General features: G+C 35.9%; 2 protein-coding genes across 3 annotated transcripts; both read right to left on the reverse strand.

Moving 5' to 3' along the window:
• Positions 1-3,859: 3,859 nt before the first annotated feature.
• Positions 3,860-16,129, reverse strand: tom1l2b (target of myb1 like 2 membrane trafficking protein b). Of its 2 annotated transcripts, XM_055175959.2 has the most exons (15): positions 15,978-16,129; positions 15,285-15,369; positions 14,861-14,939; positions 14,613-14,762; positions 13,858-13,992; positions 13,487-13,657; positions 13,280-13,396; positions 12,807-12,940; positions 12,676-12,724; positions 10,048-10,213; positions 9,852-9,969; positions 9,299-9,374; positions 8,840-8,899; positions 7,481-7,517; positions 3,860-7,190 (listed from the first exon to the last, which is right to left on the reverse strand). In XM_055175959.2, the coding sequence occupies exons 1-15, from the start codon at positions 16,027-16,029 to the stop codon at positions 7,045-7,047; spliced, it is 1,575 nt and encodes a 524-aa protein (XP_055031934.2). In that variant the 5' UTR covers positions 16,030-16,129; the 3' UTR covers positions 3,860-7,044. The 2 variants fall into 2 exon arrangements, with proteins under 2 accessions (XP_055031934.2, XP_055031935.2); XM_055175960.2 differs by lacking the exon at positions 8,840-8,899.
• An 805-nt stretch (positions 16,130-16,934) lies between these two features.
• On the reverse strand, positions 16,935-19,193 carry atpaf2 (ATP synthase mitochondrial F1 complex assembly factor 2). The gene is made up of 8 exons (XM_073866831.1): positions 18,771-19,193; positions 18,456-18,500; positions 18,178-18,323; positions 17,988-18,085; positions 17,777-17,857; positions 17,564-17,677; positions 17,403-17,517; positions 16,935-17,322 (listed from the first exon to the last, which is right to left on the reverse strand). Exons 1-8 carry the CDS (start codon positions 18,904-18,906, stop codon positions 17,185-17,187), a joined length of 873 nt encoding a protein of 290 aa, XP_073722932.1. The 5' UTR covers positions 18,907-19,193; the 3' UTR covers positions 16,935-17,184.
• Between the last annotated feature and the right edge of the window lie 2,385 nt (positions 19,194-21,578).

Consider the following 21,578-nt stretch of genomic DNA (forward strand, 5'->3'; position numbering starts at 1 on the left):
AGTGCTGTTGATGTTGTGTGCTGTGGTGTGGATATATTTGGGTAAATTAACTTAGCATAAAGTGCTTCAAGGCTTGATCTTAAAAGGCCTGATATACACAAAATAATAAATAAATAAATAAGCACACGTAATAGTGTACTGTCAAAAGGAGTTGATAAAAATGCGTATTATTTTTATTTTTTAATCAAACACAATTTATAGACAAATTCGTCTTATGGTTCAAGAATATATATTTTGCCACGAATCTAAAGCATTTTTGTAAATAAAGCTCTCTTTTTCTGCATTTATTTTTTGCGTTATATTAAAGCATTGTCAGAGTTGTGAAATGAGAGGCTTACGGCAAAGTAAACAGCACTGAATGAGGAAATTGGGAAATCAGTGATGTGCAACCATAATAGCGCCCATATAATAAACATAAACAGCTAATTTACTCAAAATGTTTAGCTTTTGTTGCCTTTTCCCCTGTTTTATAATTGGATTTTGGCTAGGATATTATTATAAAAACAAGATAGTGATGAAGCCTTTAAGAAATAAATGTTTATAGAGAGAAAAACGCAATCTAATAATCAAATAATAAGTCCCTGATTAACAATCATCATTTCCTTAAGGTGTGGTTGTGGTGAGCACTGAGGATGTAGCATTCATTGAATAACTCAATTTAATAAATAAGCAGAGAGCGTGTGCATATTTCTGCAGTTAGGAGCTAAAGAGATTGCTTCAAATAACTGGGGGTTATGAGGTTTTTAAACATAATGAAAGATGCTATGTGATGGATAATATTAAGTGACACCAGTAAAACATCAATTCAGTCGCGCCTCTGAATGCTTGTACGGTTCACAAAAAAAAACTTAAAAGCAACCACCTACATGACTTCAGGTGACAGCAGGAAACATAAACAAGAACCTAAAGCCTTAAGTAAATACCTGAAAAATTCACAGCGGACTTTAAACCCAACAGGCTGTCTTATCGAAAATATGACTGTTGTACATTTGTTCTACCTGTGTTTCTATCAACACAAGCATTTAGTCTGTCAAGCCATGTTTTGCGAGGAATAAGGCATTTATTTGAGAAGGTTATCGAGTTGATTACATAGCGTACAAATAGTACATACTGTAACCAAAAACTGTCCTTTCGTTCAGGAAATAATTCATTTAGAGCAAAACCTGTGGGAAGGAATGTGTAACACAGCTAACACAAGAGGTTTTATTTTGAACCCCTACAGGAATGCGCTACGCAAGCCTGATTCTCACTGGGGCTTGCATCATTTCCTCTAAATCGTTGTCAAATTTATCCACATGCACAGAAGATTCTGTCTTCAAGGGTTTAGGAGTAAAAGGTTTGAGATCATTCTGATGATTAAAGTTTTGTTTTAGCAGACAGGTTCTCTTATTTTTACTCCTTTTAAGCGATTCTTCATTTCCCAGGGGAATCAAAATATACCAACATTTAAATCTTTCTTTATATTCCGTTTGCTTTTTAGTCTTACATCAGAATATTTTTTAACAACACAATATACTTTAGGTTTAAAGGGGACATTTCACACAACTTTTTTTAGATGTAAAATAATTTTTTGGTGTCCCCATACATATGTGAAGTTTTAGCTCAAAATACATTTATAATAGATAATTTATTATAGCATGTTAAAATTGCCACTTTGTAGGTGTGAGCAAAAATGTGCCGTTTTTGGGTGTGTCCTTTTAAATGCAAATGAGCTGCACACACTAATCGCCATGATAGTAGTTTGTTGAAATTGAAACTCATTTGTGCTGTCAATTATTTCTCTCTCTCTCTGCTCTAAATGGAAGCCCTGGTTGGATAGTGGGGACGGTATAATTATAATAAGATCCCCTTTTGACATCACAAAAGGGGCCAGATTTCAATGACCTATTTTTCGCATGCTTGCAGAGAATGGTTTACCAAAAACTGGGTTGATCTTTTTCACATTTTCTAGGTTGATAGAAGCACTAGGTACCCAAATATAGCAATTAAATATGGAAAGGCAGATTTTCATGATATGTCCCCTTTAAAGCTCAAAGTGTATGCATGTATGCTTGCATGTACAGTGAGGAAAATAAGTATTTCAACACCCTGCTACTTTGCAAGTTCTCCCACTTAGAAATCATGGAGAGGGTCTGAAATTGTCATCGAAATCACAATATATGATTTTTTAAAACTATTTATTTGTATGACACAGCTGCAAACAAGCACCTGAACACCTGTCTATCAGCTAGAATTCTGACCCTCAAAGACCTGTTAGTCTGCCTTTAAAATGTCCACCTCCACTCCATTTATTATCCTACATTAGATGCACCTATCTGAGGCTGTTAGCTGCATAAAGACACCTGTCCACCCCATACAATCAGTAAGAATCCAACTACTAACATGGCCAAGACCAAAGACACTAGAGACAAAATTGTACACCTCCACAAGGCTGGAAAGGGCTACGGGGAAATTGCCAAGCAGCTTGGTGAAAAAAGGTCCACTGTTGGAGCAATCATTAGAAAATGGAAGAAGCTACACATGACGGTCAATCTTACTCGGACTGGTGCTCCATGCAAGATCTCACCTCGTGGGGTCTTAATGATCCTAAGAAAGGTGAGAAATCATCCCAGAACTACATGGAAGGAGCTGGGACCACCTTTTCCAAGTTTATTGTTAGTAATACACTAAGACGTCATGGTTTGAAATCATGCATGGCACGGAAGGTTTCCCTGCTTAAACCAGCACATGTCCAGGCCCGTCTTAAGTTTGCCAATGACTATTTGGATGATCCAGAGAAGTCATGAAAGTAAGTCATGTGGTCAGATGAGACCAAAAAAGAACTTTTTAGTCATAATTCCACTAAACGTGTTTGGAGGAAGAAGAATAATAATGAGTACCATCTCAAGAAGACCATCCCTACTGTAAAGCATGGGCGTGGTAGCATCATGCTTTGGGGGTGTTTTTCTACACATGGGGACAGGGGGACGGCACTGTATTAAAGAGAGGATGACCGGGGCCATGTCTTGCAAGATTTTGGGGAACAACCTCCTTCCCTCAGTTAGAGCATTGAAGATGGGTCGAGGCTGGGTCTATCAACATGACAATGACCTAAAGCACACAGCCAGGATAACCAAGGAGTGGCTTTGTAAGAAGCATATCAAGGTTCTGGCATTGCCTAGCCAGTCTCCAGATCTAAACCCAATAGAGAATCTTTGGAGGGAGCTCAAACCTGACTGATCTAGAGAAGATCTGTGTGGAGGAGTGGGCCAAAATCCCTCCTGCAGTGTGTGCAAACCAGATGAAAAACTACAGGAAACATTTGACCTCTGTAATTGCAAACAAAGACTACTGTACCAAATATTAACATTGATTTTCTCAGGTGTTCAAATACTTACCTGCAGCTGTATCATACAAATAAATAGTTAAAAAAGCATACATTGTGATTTCTTTTTTTTCCGTTTTTTTTAGATTATGTCTCTCACAGTGGATATGCACCTACGATGGCAATTTCAGACCCCTCCATGATTTCTAAGTGGGAGAACTTGCAAAATAGTAGGGTGTTGAAATACTTATTTTCCTCACTGAAGGGTTCTGCAGTGAAAGTTGTTAAATACCAATGAAATTACTAATGTGACATTTGTGAAAATAAGGTATTTCAGGTACTGACTAATAACCACTGATTAATTTAATGCCATTAAATTAAAATGACTGAACCTAAACATAAGAGCCTGATAATAAATGCTCATTTACAAGTAAAAACTTCAGACACACTTGAGCGTTTTGCATCTGAAGTATTTAAATTTAAACTGATGTCATTATTAAACATTTAAAACTATAATCAATACTATATACTAAAAATAAAGGTTTGTTACAGATCACCATTTTGGTATATTTTATTGGAGTTCAACACATGCATGAATCAAACAGTACAGAGCGCAACTTGAGGTATAACAACAGGTAAGCACACAGACCAACAACCAGTACAATCTGTAAAACCAAGACCAATCACAGCAATGATCGCTGGTTAAAAGTGTACAACTTATGCCTAACCCCTCATACAAAAACACATACACACACAAACACACACATACTGCATTTCAGTTCTGCTGTATGTTGGAAAGCTCGATTCTCTCCCTTTCTTTCCTTGATAAATACAGAATAAACATTGTGTCTGCAACAGACACCAGTATACCAGGAGCTGTTGAAACACATACACAGACACACAACTCCAAATACATATCAAGGTGCCATTCCTAAAGAAACGCTCAACGGTACAAAAAGGGTTCCTCTGCCAAAAAACATTGCTGTAATCTATGTGTTGGGAAAGTATTTCCACTCCAGGTTGAAAAGCATAGTCAAAAAAGGAAAGTGTGGAAACAAAGCAAATGAATTTGATCTTTACAGTCCCTTCATATTAATATAGAGTCAATACTGATTCATCAAAATAAATTTGTTTTACATTCTCAAACTGTACATTTCTGAGACAATTTTACAGCCAACACCAATTCAAATTAAATCAACTTGCAGCATTTATAGATGAAATTGCACAATTTACCTACAATGAAAGTAGTAAAGTGATAAATAACTATTTTCAAAAAGTTACATATTCCTTAATGATCCACTTCTGCGATAGTGTCATAAACAACAGCATTTCAAAAGGACAGTTAGCATCCATAGGAAACTTAGTAGTGTATATATATGAATGAATATTTATGCTGAGATCTACATCTTTTTATAGAAATACTATCAAATGTGACCACCAGCATTGTCTCTAAAATCTCTGCATAAGAAATATATAGCAGCCATAGTATTTAACAGCAATGCAATTTAATTGAATTATCCTCATACCCAGCGAATTTTTAAGAAACAACATCTATATAAATTCTGCTAAATGATTTCTCAATTATTTGCTTTGGTGTATTCATCATTTCCCCAAAACTAAATGAATGAATACCATGACACTGTTTCCCTTTAACGAATCAACAACCTAAGTTTGACGTGACTGTAAAGTTTACAAGCATAGCACAATGAACTCTCACAAAATCTGATCCTCAATTAACCTCCACAGTAATATATCCGCAATTACAAAAGCAAAATTAATCAAAATCAACGGGATCATTTTTAATAACATGTAGTGTGATAAATTATATAAAATTATTAGCCATGCAAAAAGTGCACTGTCCTTTTGATTTGTGTAAACCTTTAGGAACAAAATCATTTACGAACGTAACTACAACCCCTTTGGACACTAAAAAGCCATATACGTATTTAAGTTAGTTGACTTTATGCTTAAAATATTTGCTAATGTTTGCTCAAGTTTGGTCCGTCAAAGCAGTATGTACACAATAGTGAGACTCAAACTACAAAGATTTGATTAGCACATTCAACTCACTGACTAAAGTTTAAATGTGCAAACACGAGTACCGAACATTTAATGACTGTTAGCTGTTAAAACTACCTACATTCTGTTCTTTAAGGCAGATCCATTTCTTTCCCCAATAATAACGCTATGAAACCATTTCTGCGGCAGTTGTGCAAGGTAAAATCTAATTTAAAGTGCCTTGCAGTCACCATCAGTTCTCTATAAACTTCATTTGTTTTCTGTCTTATATTAGGCAGCATTGAAATAAGTGATATCTTAAATGTTGCATTCGAACAAAACCTCTTAACAGCCGATAGGTGAATAAATCTTTCAGTGCAAATTAAAAAATACTTACATATTTTTTGTTCCTATTAATCCTATCTAATAGACAATGATTTTGCCATGAAACAAATAATACCATTTAAAAGCATCCAGTGAAAATAATATAATTTCCCCCTGTGGTATGACTGTGTAGTTCAGAGATGTAGTACAGACCAAGACACTTCCATTTAAACCAATTATACAGCACAATGTTCAAATAGTAAAATTCATTGTGAATAGCTTTTTAAATGAGCCTTTTACTGTTTAAAATGTTTTTCTGGAATAGTTATGCTTGTTGTCTCATTTAATAACTGAGGTAATTTCTTTATTGTAATATGACCTTAAGGAATAGTTCACCCAAAAATCATATTGTTTGCTTGCTGGCGTTTTGGGTCAATGGCAACAAACCATTTTTAAACCCCATGCTACTTTTATAGCTCCTTCTAGACCTCTGCGAATAGCAATTTTCTCACTGTTTATCACAAAGAGATACGGTTTCGATTCAAAAGTCTCGGAGATTACTTTTATAATACTTCAATCGCGCCTCTTTGATCTGTCCAAAGCTTAGCATTAGAAATCATCATTCATAAGGATGAGAAAATGACAATGTATACACAGTAAAAGAAAGATTTGTTGGTTCAACTTAAAAAAGAAAGCTACCTGGTTGTCTTGAAATTTTGAGTTCATTCAACTTAAAAATATTAGTTGACTCGAAAGGCAACCAGGTAACTTCCTTTAAGTTGAACCAACTTTTTTGAGAGTGTAGTGTTCCTTAAAATGTGTAAAAATGAGTTTGAATGTGCGATTGATTGGTTTAAACTCAGCCTCCATTAACATCAGAGGTACTAACGGAAAATGTCACAATAAATAACACCAAATTAAGCATCTCTTTCAAAAACTCATTGGGAAAGTGGAATTAAAAGAAAAACAGCTCCCTTTAAAGATTCTTGAGAAAACACAAACAGGATTATTTTGCTGTTGCATGCAAGACCACATTGAACACAAAGTGAAACATGGTCAGATCTACAGTAGCAGACAACTTCAACGTGAATTTTCTTGCGTTGTACCACGAATATTATTTAAAAAAATAGACATCAACCTCTCAAACCCACACTGAAAAGTATGTTTAGAGAGAGATAAAGAGGGAGCTTCTTATACAGCACTTTCAATGGAATGAAAACTTTGTAGTGTATGAAAATGTCCAATATGAAAATGTGTAGTGTGTGAAACAGTTCAGTGGACACTGTGATAGTGTTGATTGTGCTGGAAATGCTGTAAGCAGGAGAGAAAGAGGGGAGGCTGATGGATCTGCTAAGCGACTGACCCATCACAAGCACACATGAGCAGTGCTGGGCCATCCCAGAACAACTGACACTTATCTACAAGGCAAACAGGGTGTCCTCGGACCGTCCCGTCTTTTTATTCGCGCTTGCAGCAGCGCCTGCAGGAGCGGAAAGATCGTCATTAGGGGGCGTCGGGAGCATCTCTGCCGCTTTGGCCCTCTCCTCCAAAAATTTGTCAAACTCTGGAAGAAAGTATTTGAAAATTAACTATATGGAAACAACGTTTAAACTTGTAATTTAATGTAGTGCAGCTTTAAAGAGATAGAGGAGTCAACAAAATACTAAGAAAAAGATATTCATGTTAACCATTTCAGCAATGTTAAATAGCAAACAAGATTTATTTATGTCAACCTAAAATAATTATGCTGATCGGATCGTTTAAAAATTGTGAATTACATAGGAAAAAATAAAAAAACTGAAGGATTTTCACTATAAGATAAAGATGGCGTATGAATAATGTTCATTTTCATACCTTCACTTGTCACACCCTCCTCTCCTTCATCTCCTTTCTGCAAAAGAAAAAAACCCAGAAAAGTTTTTAGTGCATGGATGCTTAAAATACAAATGACACGTTTATACAAAACTTTAAATTTAAAGTTAATAAAGTTATCATTTTAAATATAAAGAATTAATAAATAAATGATTTCCCTTTAAATGACCAACTTCATCACAAATTTAAATCCCCAAAGTAATTCCCAGAAAAACATCCAAGAGAGGCATTAGTATAGAAATTAAAAAGTTAAAAGTAGTGATGCACCGATGTATCGGCCGACCGATATATATCGGCAATAGCACGAGAAAGGCCGATACCGATTGTTTATTAATTAACTGCATAAAGAAATCCATTATATGTAAAAAATGAGTTAATGTTGTTAATAAAATAAATGCTGAATAGCAAAAACCATCTTTGAAGGTTGTCATGCTGTCTTATTATATTTGTTTTAGCTTAATTTGTGCCTCTCTTATTATGTTGGTCAGTTGAATGTTATTAGATCCAATCCATGTTCAGTAAAAATTATTTGATGCAGAAATAAACTAGCTAGTAGACCAACTGTATAGTATAAGTGTTTAATATAGGTATCGGCCAGAAGTTGTCTGTTTAAATCGGTATCGGCCCAAAAAAATCCTATCGGTGCATCACTAGTTAAAAGCGTGTGAAGCAAGCATCTGCTCAAAAGGCTCCAATAAAAAAAAAAGAAGTCTGTAAGAATATTCCAGAAAAGAAACACAGTTATTTATTAATAATTAATAACATAAGTGGCAGCTGGTGACTTCTCTTCCAATGGGTGCATATCAAAATGTGTGTTTGGAGTGTCATGTGCGTTTCACATCTTGTCAAAATGTATGTTTGTTGCGTAATGTGCTTCTATGTGCATCATGCGTCATGTCAAAATACAAGCCTGCTGCACACGCGTCGGAAGGATTTATGATATAAGGGACGCTCACGTTCACAAAATACTCTTAAGACACCAACTTAACATTAAACTCTGAATACACATGAGATTAAGCGAGTATCTGGAAAACGTGAGCATCTCTTCATAAAAATAAATGTATTTTGACATGACGCGTGATGCACATAAGTTTACATGACATGGCGAACACATATTTTGACATGACGATACACACACATGATGGGTTAAATACATGTTTTGACAAGCTTTCCATCGTCACCCTCGAAAAAGAAGTCACCGGCCGCCACTGAATTACACCACAGGAGGAACAGAAAATGACCTATAAATAGTACAAGGTGGTTAGTGAAAACATATTAAGGGAAATATAAAGCCTAAAGTAGGAAAAATGCTCAAATAAAACAAACAAAAGGAAATCTCACCACGTCAGTACTGAGCCACTCCTCAATGTCATCCATGACAGAGGACTGGTCAACAGCAGTCTATGGACCCAAACCATGGGCCGGAACCAAACAAATCAAATAAATAAATGCCAAGAAAACAAAACAAAGCAAAACAAACAAAATATAACTTAATGAAATCTTAAACAAACCAACAAAAAAAACTATACAGACACATGCTAAGCCAACTGCAGCATTGCACTAGACACCAAATAGTCCATACCCACCAACAAAACAACAAAGGCAAAGATAAGAAGTACAAAATAAAAGTGCTTCTTGCCCATTTAACCCTTTGTTGTTCATCAACTGGTGTATTTCAAGCATGGTTTCACATCCTTAACCACATAATGATCTACATACTTAAAATTTTAATTGTTTATATGCAGTCTGTACAGTATGTATGTATGACAAAATACGCACACAGGGTCACATCACACTCACCCCAGTGTTGTGCTGCTGTCTGACATCCAAAGTCGGGGCTGTCCCACTCAAAGCCTTTGTGTCCTCGAATGGCACACTGAAAATTCAAAAACCAGTACTGTGTGAGTGAACATGCTAAAAACTTTATTAGCATCTGATCTGAATGATGCCTCCATTATAACTAGAGTGAATCTATATAGGCTTTTGCTAGTCAGATACATGCTATTTTGCTTTTGCTTTGCACATTTCTGAACAAGTATTATCAAAATGACTCATTGTTATGGCAGGGCGGCACATTAAGCACAAATAATACCTGAAAAATTATAAAGCTCAAAGTTCACTGCCAGGCGATACATTCTCTTTAAAGGGACACTTCAACAATTTGCATTAAGCTTTGTATCATTAGAACCCCAGTCATGTTTTTAAATAGTCGTGCATCATTCCCATCACTTCCCTGCTGCATTTACAGAGTATAGAGACTGAATCCGTTTTTGCAGTTTCATTTGTGTAATTACTTTGTTATTGTCTCAGACAAGTAGACAAGCCCTAATGGCATAATAACTCTATTTCATACGTCTTCCGCTGGTCAGGAATGGTGCCAGTCCTGGTCTGGGCAAACATGTCAAAATCATCTTGGGGTTGACAGCTGGTCAGAGAGCTCAAGGTGCCAGTCACGCTGTCTGAACCGACATCTGTAAAGCAATAAAAGATATTAATTTACATCAGCACAAACATCTGAAGAATACTGTGGCACAAGGTACAAGACTCACCCAAACCAGCCAGTCTAGAGGATAGTGTGACGGGAGAGGCAGAACGAATTGGAGCCACAGAGGGAGGCAGACTGGATGGAGGAGTAGCGCTGATCCTGGGGCTGACCACTGCTGGAGAGCCTGGTCCTAGATCAATCAGGTTATCTTCTGTAGCCTCGTTCAGGACCTGTGGATGTAAACACCATTCCACATAGATGCATATTGACTACCAACACTTAAGGACAGTCACTTGCTTCCTAACAATAAATTAATATTTTTACACCGGTATACAGGATGGGCTACTACAGTAAAAAGGGAGTCACTAAAGTTTAGATCTATAGGTTGAGGAAAGTGTGAGTTAAATGGCTGGGATGATTAATTTCACCATATTCACCAAGCCTTGTTTGGTTTGTGAAATTAAGTCTAGTATGCGTAATTCAAAATTTAAGAATTGATAAAAATGGTGAAGCAATGAGCTTGAGGAGCTCATAAGAGATGCTGATGGCAACTTAGGACATTCCCTGTATCTGGAATAAGACAACTTTTTTGTATAGCTGAATGATTCCTTATAGCCTGTCGTCACATAAAAGACACATGCTCTCAGAGGAGCCTGCTCTCATAGACGCAAGTTCAAATTTATAAATAAAAAAATAAAAAAACATGCCGAAATGTGATTTGTCAGAGCAGTACTGCTGTGGAGGCGCACATGTTAATTAGGCAAAAACATGCTCTGGTGCTGTGGTACTACACATTATCTTGATCTAGGGATGCATAACGATTAATCTATAGCAGAATAAAAGTTATTGTTTACATTATATATGTGTGTGAACTGTGTATAATAATTATGTGTATATATAAATATGCACATATGCAGGTATAATTTTAAGAATTTTTTTTATATATTAAGTATTTATATATAATATAAATTATATATAAATATACAAATGCATATACACATGAAAACATTTCTTAAATATATACATGCATGTGTGTGCATTTATCCATACAAAGTTATTATACACAGTTCATACACATGTATGATGTATACAAAAACTTTTATTCTGCTATAGATTAATCACGATTAATCGTTATGCATCCTTACTTGATATGATAGAGGTGTTGTTGTGCTTATTTAGGTGATGCAGGTTCAGATCTGGCCTGCAACATGTCCTAATCCCATGATTGTGATTATTTCCACCGTCTTTCTCCAAAACTTTTAATCCCCTTTCTACTATACTTATTGGGCAATGATATGAGGTGGTATGGGCATGGCAAGCAAAGGTCACAGGCTGGTGGCGGGCCGATCATGATGAAGCATGCAAGGTGCAACATGGGAAGAATGTTCCAGCCAACCCTGACTCAACATTCCGTAGCATCCACAAAAATGCCAATAGATGACTTATATACTTGCCTCCCTCAGCTAGCAATAACAAAAACATAAGAAACACAAATCACAAAACAGAAAAACCACACCGTACATAATACTAACATGCACAATCACATCTCCTTGTACTAATGACAGATGTTTGCACAGCAAATGTACATTCTCACAGAATACTATCAAGCGAAAAGCAAGCAATGAGGGAAAGTGATATTCATGAGCTGTGCCTTTGAAATGATGACCTATTAAAAAAAACACATTGAGGATAAAATGATGCTAACGCCGGTTTCACATCGCAAGCGTGAACGGCGTGTGCTCGCGTAGCAGGAGCGGTGTGAAGCAGCAGTGCTGCGATCATTTCTGCGCCAACTCTATTTTTGCTGCGCTGCTCATGCTCAATTAAAGTGACAGTGCATTGTTTATGGTTTAAATGCTCGAGGATTGACGTGAAAAAGTGTAATTTTCCCATAAAATCATGAACTTGATGCCAAGTGTGTATTAAACATTTAAAATAAAGCAAAAAAATATTTAAAAACACACCGTTGCCACAAAACTGCGATGTCATTTACTTTCTGCACAGCATTAATAAATCCTCATATATGGGGCGGCAGTGATTCATGTAGGTTGTCTACAAATCGAAAGGTTTGTGGTTCAATCCTCGGCTCCACCTGACCAAGTGTCGAGGTGTCCTTGACCAAGACACCTAACCCCAGCTGCTCCCAACGAGTTGGATGGTGCTGCCGTCGGTGTATGAATGTGTGAGTGAATGGGTGAATGTGAGGCAATATGTAAAGCGCTTTGGATGGCCATTGGTCTACCGTCAGAGAAGCATGTACAACTATAAATCTAAATCTTATACTTATACTGTTGATCTATTGCATCATGCTGTCAATCACTAAGTGAAATCTTTTCTTTTATCGTAACCTTCAGAGAAACAGATTTAATATTGTGCCATGGGGTTTTTATGTCTATAATTGTGCATTGTGTCTGTATCTGTCATTACACGGACCAGAACAGTACAAAAACAATAGAGGTTAAACAAATTATATAAAAATTATATAAATTACACTGATAGTCATAAAACGTATTGAAGAGGTTTTGCTCATAAATGTACGTAAAATAATGTGATTTTTATACTGTTGGTAAACTGCACAGTATGTACTACAAACCGGTGTTAAAGCACAATTGCCATGCGCTGCTCACGCTTGCAGTGTGAAACCAGAGTAATACACAGATTAAAGGTCTTGTTTAAAGTAAATACAACATACCCCATTGTTAACGCCTTGAGCTGTTCGGCCAGTTCGGAACCTCTCATATCTAAAAGAAACACAATAGATAAACAATAAGAACCAATGTAACTAATTACCTTTTCATTAATCTCACTAAAACTGGATCACACCTCTCATATCTTAAGAAGATGTTGTTGAGGTCATCATTGACGTGCAGGAGCTCTTCCGTGACTTCTTCGTTGGACACACGAGAGATGAGCTCAACTATCCTTTGCTGCATGGCCCTGCATGTCCTGTTCAACTCCTTCAAGGCAGGCAGGAAACATTGTAAATGAATAGTAAAATACATTAATGCTCCGTAGTAGAGAGGTATCAACACTCCCTCTAGTGGTCATTTTAAAATTCAGTGATATTTGCTGCAACAATGGCCCTGTTTGAACTTGATTTCAAGATATATCTATGGTGACTCAATCATAATTCATCAGCCAAGAATGTTTACAAAGCAGATGTGACCTTTAAACGAATTAAGTGGTAACATCACAAATGCAAGGTGGTCATAAGCATTTTCGACTACATGTGATTATGGAACTATTGTGATTGGATCACCTGAGCTCTGAATATCAGGTCAAAATCAATTTCAAACCTGCAGAAGTTCATGATCAGATGGATCTTCTTGACCTGGAACCATCTCTGTTAACATCTCCGACATCACCTTAGTGTTCCCACGCACAACGTCGAGTTCACTGCGCAGCTTGCAAATCTAAACCACAATATTATACTGTGTTATATGCAATCTGACAAGTGTCAACTCATCTTACTAAAATAGTGAAACTAGTAAATTCTACCTTACCTGTTCAGGGGAAGGATTGATTGATGCAGACATTTGAAGATTGGGCAACTGTGGAGAAGTGTGGGCGACAGGTGCCGCCGGGAAGGGAGGAGCAGAGCCAGGTTGGGGCTGTGGTTTGGGCTGGGGAGGGGCAGTGAATTTTGGCTGCTCTAGTTCCGGAGCACTTTGTTGCCGTTATCAGCAGAGCAAGACAATAAGTAAAAGTGCAGAGATAAAGAAGGTTGGTAAAGCTATAAAGTTTAATAAATGATAAGGGGCAGAATATTTTTAAAATTTTTAAATAATTACTGGGAGTAAAAATATAAGAATAAACGTTTATCAAGGAGCCTATGTTGCCAACAAAGCATAATGCTGCTGATGTCAGCACATACCCGTTGTGGTGTATGGATAGGGGACAAGGTCTCCAATTCAGATCGAGGAAACTCTATACCCTTCCTCTTCATTTCCTCATAGACGTGGACCACTCCGGTCAAATCTGGACTACTTCTGAATGCATCTGCCCAAGCCTGTGAGAGTATGTGAAAACTGAATAAGCAGTGTATACTATAAACATAGGACTTTTTTAAAGCTAACAAGGAGGTAAATTCGTTCTGAGTGATCTTCTTTGTCCTATATTTAGCATTAGTAGTATTAGGCAAAGGGCGAAACAAACCAGGTATTCACTAGGCATTTTGGAAACTGCTAAAAATACCAAACAATGTTTTCTAAATCAAAATATGTAGTCAACCAAAAAATAAACTTTGTCATGAACAAAGTGATTCTAGAGGTACCATCACTGGGAGTTATCACAGACTAATTAAATTCAGGTCGCCCTTGGTCACTTGAACCAAACCTGGTAACCAGATCCACTCAGTTCCAACGAGCACAACTCCAGTAATAACGAATGAACAAGATCTCCCTGGCAACTGAGCATCAGGTAACCAGCCCATGATGCTCTCTCTCTCTCTCTCTCTCTCTCTCTCTCTCTCTCTCTCTCTCTCTCTCTCTCTCTCGCTCTCTCTTTCTCTCTCTCTCTCTCTCTAATGGGTCATTTCATATCTCTCTTTCCCTCATGCTTTGCAAAGAGATTTAAAACAACATTATTTTCTCAACTGAAAAACAAAACTCCATGTGACTTTTGCCTTACCTGTATCAGAGCTAGCACTTTGTCCTGCACTATGGCTGGTGGATTGTTTTTAGGAGATATGATTTTCACCAGAACCCCATCGATGAAGTCCCGGGTGGTGACAAGTGCGTGGAAACGATATCCACAGTTCTTTACACCCGTCTCAAGAACCTGAACACAATTGATAATGAGTATTAAAAGCATTTAAGGCAGCTGCAAGCTTGCTATAAGACTACAAAACAAATTTGTTTCAATTGGTTATTGCTCACCGTCAGTGTAAGCATCACTTCCCTATAGTTCTTATTTCCATTTAGCCTCTTCTTCACAGCTCTTATAGCATCTTTAGGCCTACAAATCAGATAGAAATAACATGCAAGATAACAAGCATTTTTGATTAAATTAAAATTATGTGTAAATCAAGAGTTATAAATGAATCAAGCGTGTCAGATTCTACAAATGATGCATTAACACATTATAAATAAATATTCGACTTAAAGAGCATTCGTTACCATTATGGTAAATACATCAGAATGTTAACTATGTCAGAAGATAACAGAATAACCGATGACCCGTAATAAAAATCTATTCTGATAAAACCCATGCGAGCAGTTTGGCTTTGCGTAAGAATAAATACATGAGCACAAAGGTTATTTAATTAAATCTTTTAAATGCTATAAATCATTTATTTCTTACCCATCTTCTGTTTCATTGATTATGTCACATATCTCCATATTCAAAGCCCAGTCTTCACTTTGTAGGGATCCATCTGTGGCCCTTTCTAAGGAAGATCAAAAAACAATATTTTTATAAAAACATATATAGTTACAAAGAGTAAACTGCACAAAACTAAATGAAATAATCATATTGGCTGTTAGTAATTCAAGTCTATTCAATAGCATCAGGACTAATGACGTTGACATTGCCCTTAAATGCATGTCATGCAAAATGTATAAGCTTGTGATAAGTTATGCGAAGACAAGCAGTCAGTTTCATTATTTTATACATAAAAGTCAGTAAGCAAAAGTTGAGCAATTACAAATGATTTTTAGTCTTTCAACTGAATTTAAAAAATGAACGCAGTTGTCAACGGCTAACTAGATAACATTGTACCAGCTGGTAAATGAAAGTGTACATACTTTAACAAATTCTGCATTTTCGTTTCCTTAAAACTGAAATGACTAAATAAATCACTGTTTTGTAAAAGCACGTAACGTTAATAAGAGCTAGTCAGAAACTGTTAGCATTGTGGAGAATTAGCTGTTAGCAGTTAACTGACAGGCTATCTATACGGCCTCTGTACATCCGTTCAGCTAAAGAAACGTCTCCATAGGGCTTAAATTGTTATGAGATTATTTTGAAGCATTATTTTAGTTGAGAAAAACATACCAATGCACTGTCCCACTGGAGTACTGTACGGATTTCCCAGCAAGAACTCCATCTTGTCATCATACCCGCCGTCAAACGGTCAATGAGACAGTAAACAGTCAAACCCCGCCCACGAATGATTCCCATTGGGTCGCGTCATTCAAAGCAGCAATGCTATTGGACAAACGTGCTGTCTGTTATTTAAACGCCACGCCAGTTAGTTAAAGGGACAGATGTGGAGGGTTTGTGGTGTAGATTTTACTGAGGTAGTGAATTAACAGATTTAAAGGGATAGTTCACCTAAAAATAAAAAATTCTGTCAACTTCTCATCCTTTTCCTGTTCTAAACCAGGACAATTTTTTTTTTGATGAACACAAAAGCAGATATTTTGATAAATGATGGTAAGCACACAAATGATTGTAACCATGACTTCTATAGTAGGAAAACAAATATTATGGAAGTATAAATGATGGTAGGCACAAAGTTGATGCTACCCATTGATATCCATTGTATTTGTTTTTTCTACTATGGAAGGCATTGGTTACAATCAGCTGTGTGCTTACTATTATCAAAATATCTGCTTTTGTGTTTATCAGAATTTTTTTAATACAGGTTTAGAACAACAATGAGGATGATGAAATGACAACAGAATTTTCATTTTTGAGTGAAATTTTTGAGTTCCTGCTGTGTAATGACCTTACTGTGTTGTGTTGACTTTCCATTTCCATGTACAATTTCTTATTACTGATAGATATGTTAGTCTGATTGGTGGCCAAATATAGTACACAAATTACGACAAGCCAATGACTACATTATACCTAAACATCAGTGATTTAGATGTGACATATTGTGGCTGCTGTGATTATTATGTAAATATATGTTCTGAGAAACTGTAAAGGTATGACTTTACTTTGACCTTAAAGGATTTTTGTAGGTTAATGTGTAGTGGAAAATAAATGAGGTGACACAACCACACGTTCACACATGACAGTCTTTAAGTTGAAAACTCTCAAACAAATAAAGCATACAGTTTTACATCTCCGACATTGAAATACTGGGATTTTGCTATTTACAAATTTGGCTGCTGTTAATTGCATGTTACGTATTGTAAGGTACATATCATGTTCTTGAATATTTATATTGTTGTTCAAAATTCTTTCATAGCATTAAAACCAAGCAGATTGCTTTCAGTCACTCACTGCTCATTTGTACATGTTTATTTTTTAATCAATCCTGTAAAAGTTTTTTCTTAACAGCTCTGGATTCAGAAGACAGATGTACGAACAATGCACCAGCAGCTGCTCGCGCCTGCAACTCATACATGTCATAATCATGAGCGAATTCCACATTTCCCCAGTGCTGGATCTAAAACAAAACAAAATGGTATGTTATGTTTGTATAGAGGCACATTTGTAATTAAAAAATATAAAAAAAAATTGTCATACCTGGAATTCTTCTTCCAGTCTGGACAAGAGAACGGCTTGCTCCACGGTTAGGTGTCTGTCAATCACCCCAAAGGTCAGGACCAATGATTTTAATTGAGTGATCACATACTCAAGCCTATGCTTATTAGCACAAAATCCAAAATATTGCTATTGTGTCTTTACCTGTCAAAGACCAAAAATTGTAAGAATTGAGGTGTTGATGAAAAATCTCCTTAGTCTCTTGTGGAATTTGAGGGCCCATTATATTGGAAGATGAGCCTATGACTACATTGTACCTAAACAGTAATTCAAACATGACATTTATAGTATATTATGGGTACTGTTATTATTACGTAAATAAGTGTGTTGCCAAACAGCAAAACTTTAAAGGTCACCTTTGTTCTATCCAGTTCAGTACAGGGTCCCATTCATTCTTCTGAAGTTCCACAAGAGGTGGAGGTTCCTCAACTCTGTAACTAAAATGTCATTATATTTAGCAGATGCAATTAGGAAACTATTATCATCAGCAATTACATAATTCAATCAACTAGATTAAAGAAATACTGTCTCTCTTTAACTTGAACTAGCACAGGTGAACATCAGTACCAGATCGTATCGGTGTCCAAAAACTTAAGCGCTGCTGAGATTATCTGGTGTTTCGTTCTCTGTGTTGGGTTATCAAGAGCTGTGTTACAAAGTGTGGTCTGTAAAGACAATAATGGGTGTTATATAGATCATGTCATGGTAGTACATGCACAATCACAGAACTTTTGCTTTTACTAATCTGACACCGTACTAAATGCATGGTGTAAAACTTCAATGTGTCCTTCTGAGCATCCCACTCCGTTGCAACAGCTATGGCAAGAGCTTCATTGGGCACTGTGAAAAGCTTTCCTCCAGGAGTCTTCAGCTTTCGCTTGTCAAGGATAATTTCGAAGCCTCCTAATGAAAACATACATTCAAACAGAGTTTTTAATTTTAAACATTTGTCTCTTTTTTAAAGAAAAAAAATTATTTAATGGAGTAGCAAATCTGAGCTGTTTGTTGAACTAAAAGATGCTGCATGATGCTTACCTTCACCTTGGGATATCGACACATTCTCATAGAACTTCCTTTTTTCTGTAGAAAAATGTAAGCGCGATTAACATATCACTGTTTGCCTGTATATATGTGTGACTCTGTCTGTGAAATCCTCAATATAATGAGATTAGGAGCATCAGACCTTGATCTAACGTGTTGATCTCATTGAGTTCAGTCGTTGACATTGACTTTCTCAATAAGATATCAAGGTTATATTTTCACAGAATGTTCTTTACATTACATAGAGAGGATGATTTAATGTAGAAAACAGACTGGGACATAGACACTGTCTATTTGCAATGATCTTACCTGTTAATGCGCTGCTATAGTTCGCCTTTTGGAGGTGTGATGTTGATGTGCTAGGGGCATGCTGTCCTTGACGAAATGAAAATGGCCAAATGACCTGTGCAAATTGTTTGTGATGCCTACAGAAACTCCGCAACATGTTTTAAATGTAACGTTATGTATTAAAGTTTAGTATAAATCTTCGAAGTTGAACTGAAGAAGCATTCAATTATGGATAAGAAGCCGTTTTAGCTGGCTTGATACATCATCGTTCACGTTTCAGTAATGACACATCAAAAGCACGTAATAAATGTTATAAAGGATAACTCAGTTGTTTAATAAAATGTCTATTCTAAAAATTTCATATCATGCATGCCGTTTCTTTGGATATTCAGCAACGTGAAAGCAAAGCGACAAACGTGAAGCTGACGACTGTGACGTACAAAGATTGCGACTCTAAGGACTTCACAATAAAAGTCACTAAACCTTTTATATTGTTTTACGTATATGAGTTTTTTAAATCTTTATGTAACGTTACACTTATCATTCAACATCAGAATAACTATTAAAGTTTTGTATTAATATTAATATATAAGTTAAATATTTGCCACCCTCCTTCAGGTAATAATAAATTGCAAAAAACGTAGCCTATACGTAAATCTTCTGTTTTATTTACATTTTTATAATTACATGTATATTTTATATAAATTACACATTTTATCTCTTTGATTAAGATTTTTCTTTGGTAAACTTTATTAATTGATCTAACTTTTCTACTTTATGTGAATAGCTAAAATATTTGGATATGGAGAAAGAAAATATTTAATTGTAAAAATACCACTTTTAAAGTTAAATAACTAAAATTATTTGAAAATAGACAAAACAGAATTTTATGTTGTATATTTAACAATTTAAATGAAAGCAATCTGTATCATTTTGCATCACAATGTACAGTGCATCTAAATTCTTCAAGATAAATTACTACTATGTTGCAGTTGTGTTTTTAGATACGTGTTGTGTTTCAGGAAACAAACAAGTATGCCAGTCATCCACACCTTTATTTAAACTGGCTCCAGTAGTCAGTTTCAGTTTATGGTTCTTTTCTTTGTTCAACTTTTTTACTGTAAATTGACTATGTGATACTCAGCATCGCCAAGAAATGTCATCATGCAAATCTGACCCTTCACATTTACTAATGAATGACCTCTAAAAGGCCATTGATACTACTGTCACTGCTTAATAATAAAGTAAATGATCAAAGAAATCCCATGTATAGATCACACACACATTGCATGTGTTCTAATAGTATTTAGCCTAAAACACGTGTGCTATTTGGAAGAAACTTTTTTTTATTCTGGTAAATGTTTGTAAAAGAAAATTTCTCCACACTTTGCATTGAAAATGTTTCATTATTTTTTTTGTGCTGTCAAAGTGAACCTGTATCACAGCATGTTTCCTTAAAGCATTCCTACATTGTGTAGAAATAGTTATCATATGTCATGTTACAGTAACTGTTGATTAGACTTCTGCCTTTACAGGAATATTTAAACCTAACCACATTCTTTGCTGGAGGATTGGCAAAGGGGTTTTACCTTTTTAAAGAAGATGAATGTTATGTTTGGATAATGGTTTTAAGATTTAGATAGATAGGTTGCTGGATGGGTGTTGGATGTTTTGGTTGCTGAGAATGAGGAAGTCCATTTTCAAAAGAGACAGAGCTAATGGTTTTTTGACAGAGCTAATGGTTTATACAAATAAGCACACATTCCCATCAAGAAAATCTAGATTCTATCTTTTGAAGGATAGTCATAACAATTTGTTTTCTTTTTGATATTGCATTCTGATATTTACCATGTCATTTTTTTGACACTGTAGGCTACATAAACAAGTCATATGCTTAGTGTTATAAGCTTAAAGGTGCAGTGTGTAAAGTTTAGTGGCATCTAATGGTGAGGTTGCGAACTGCAACCAACGGCTCAGTCCACTGCCCAACCCTCGCTTTTGAAATGCATAAAGAAGCTACGAATAGCCACCACCGGACAAACATTTCATCGTCGGAGACAACTTAGTAAAAAGGTTTGTCCGTTAAGGGCTTCTGTAGAAACATGGTGGCACAAAATGGCGACTTCCGTGTAAGAGGACCCTCTCTGTTATGTAGACAAAAACATTTCATTCTTAGGTTATAAAAACATAACGGTTCATTTTAAAAGGTCTTTATACACCACTGATAATATAGTTTTGTATATTATTTTGCATTTCTTTAAAGAGATCCTTCTAAAAATTACACACTGCACCTTTAACATTAAACTAAAAGCAAATTATTCATCACCAAATCATAATCAATACATTGCTCTTGCTCATGTTACAGTAATGTGCTATCATTACAATTCTGCAATAGTTTAAATGCTGATCTACCCTCAGGCCATCAGGTTGGTGATGACTGCCATTCACTGCCTCTCCTTCTATCACAGCAGACACTGACTTTGCATGTCAAACTGACAACGTAGCCAATCTGCAACCTACCTTATTTGAACTGCACATACACATGCACAATTGCCATTTACATTGCACTGAAAACTTTATAAACTTTATAACGGGCATGTATATATTGGGTTCAGATGTATATATTCTTTAAATGTATGTACCATATGTCTGTATGCAGTGTTGGGGGTAAAGCATTATAAGTAACGTGCTTTACGTAATAACATTACTTTTCTGAAGTAACGAGTAACACATTACTTTTTAAATGTACATTAATATTTGAGTTATACTTATTTTTTAAAGTAATGCAAGTTACTTTTTTCGTTTTTTTTATTAGATTAAAAAAATGTA

The sequence above is a fragment of the Misgurnus anguillicaudatus genome, chromosome 4, assembly GCF_027580225.2.
Source record: "Misgurnus anguillicaudatus chromosome 4, ASM2758022v2, whole genome shotgun sequence".
Classification (NCBI taxonomy): Eukaryota; Metazoa; Chordata; class Actinopteri; order Cypriniformes; family Cobitidae; genus Misgurnus; species Misgurnus anguillicaudatus.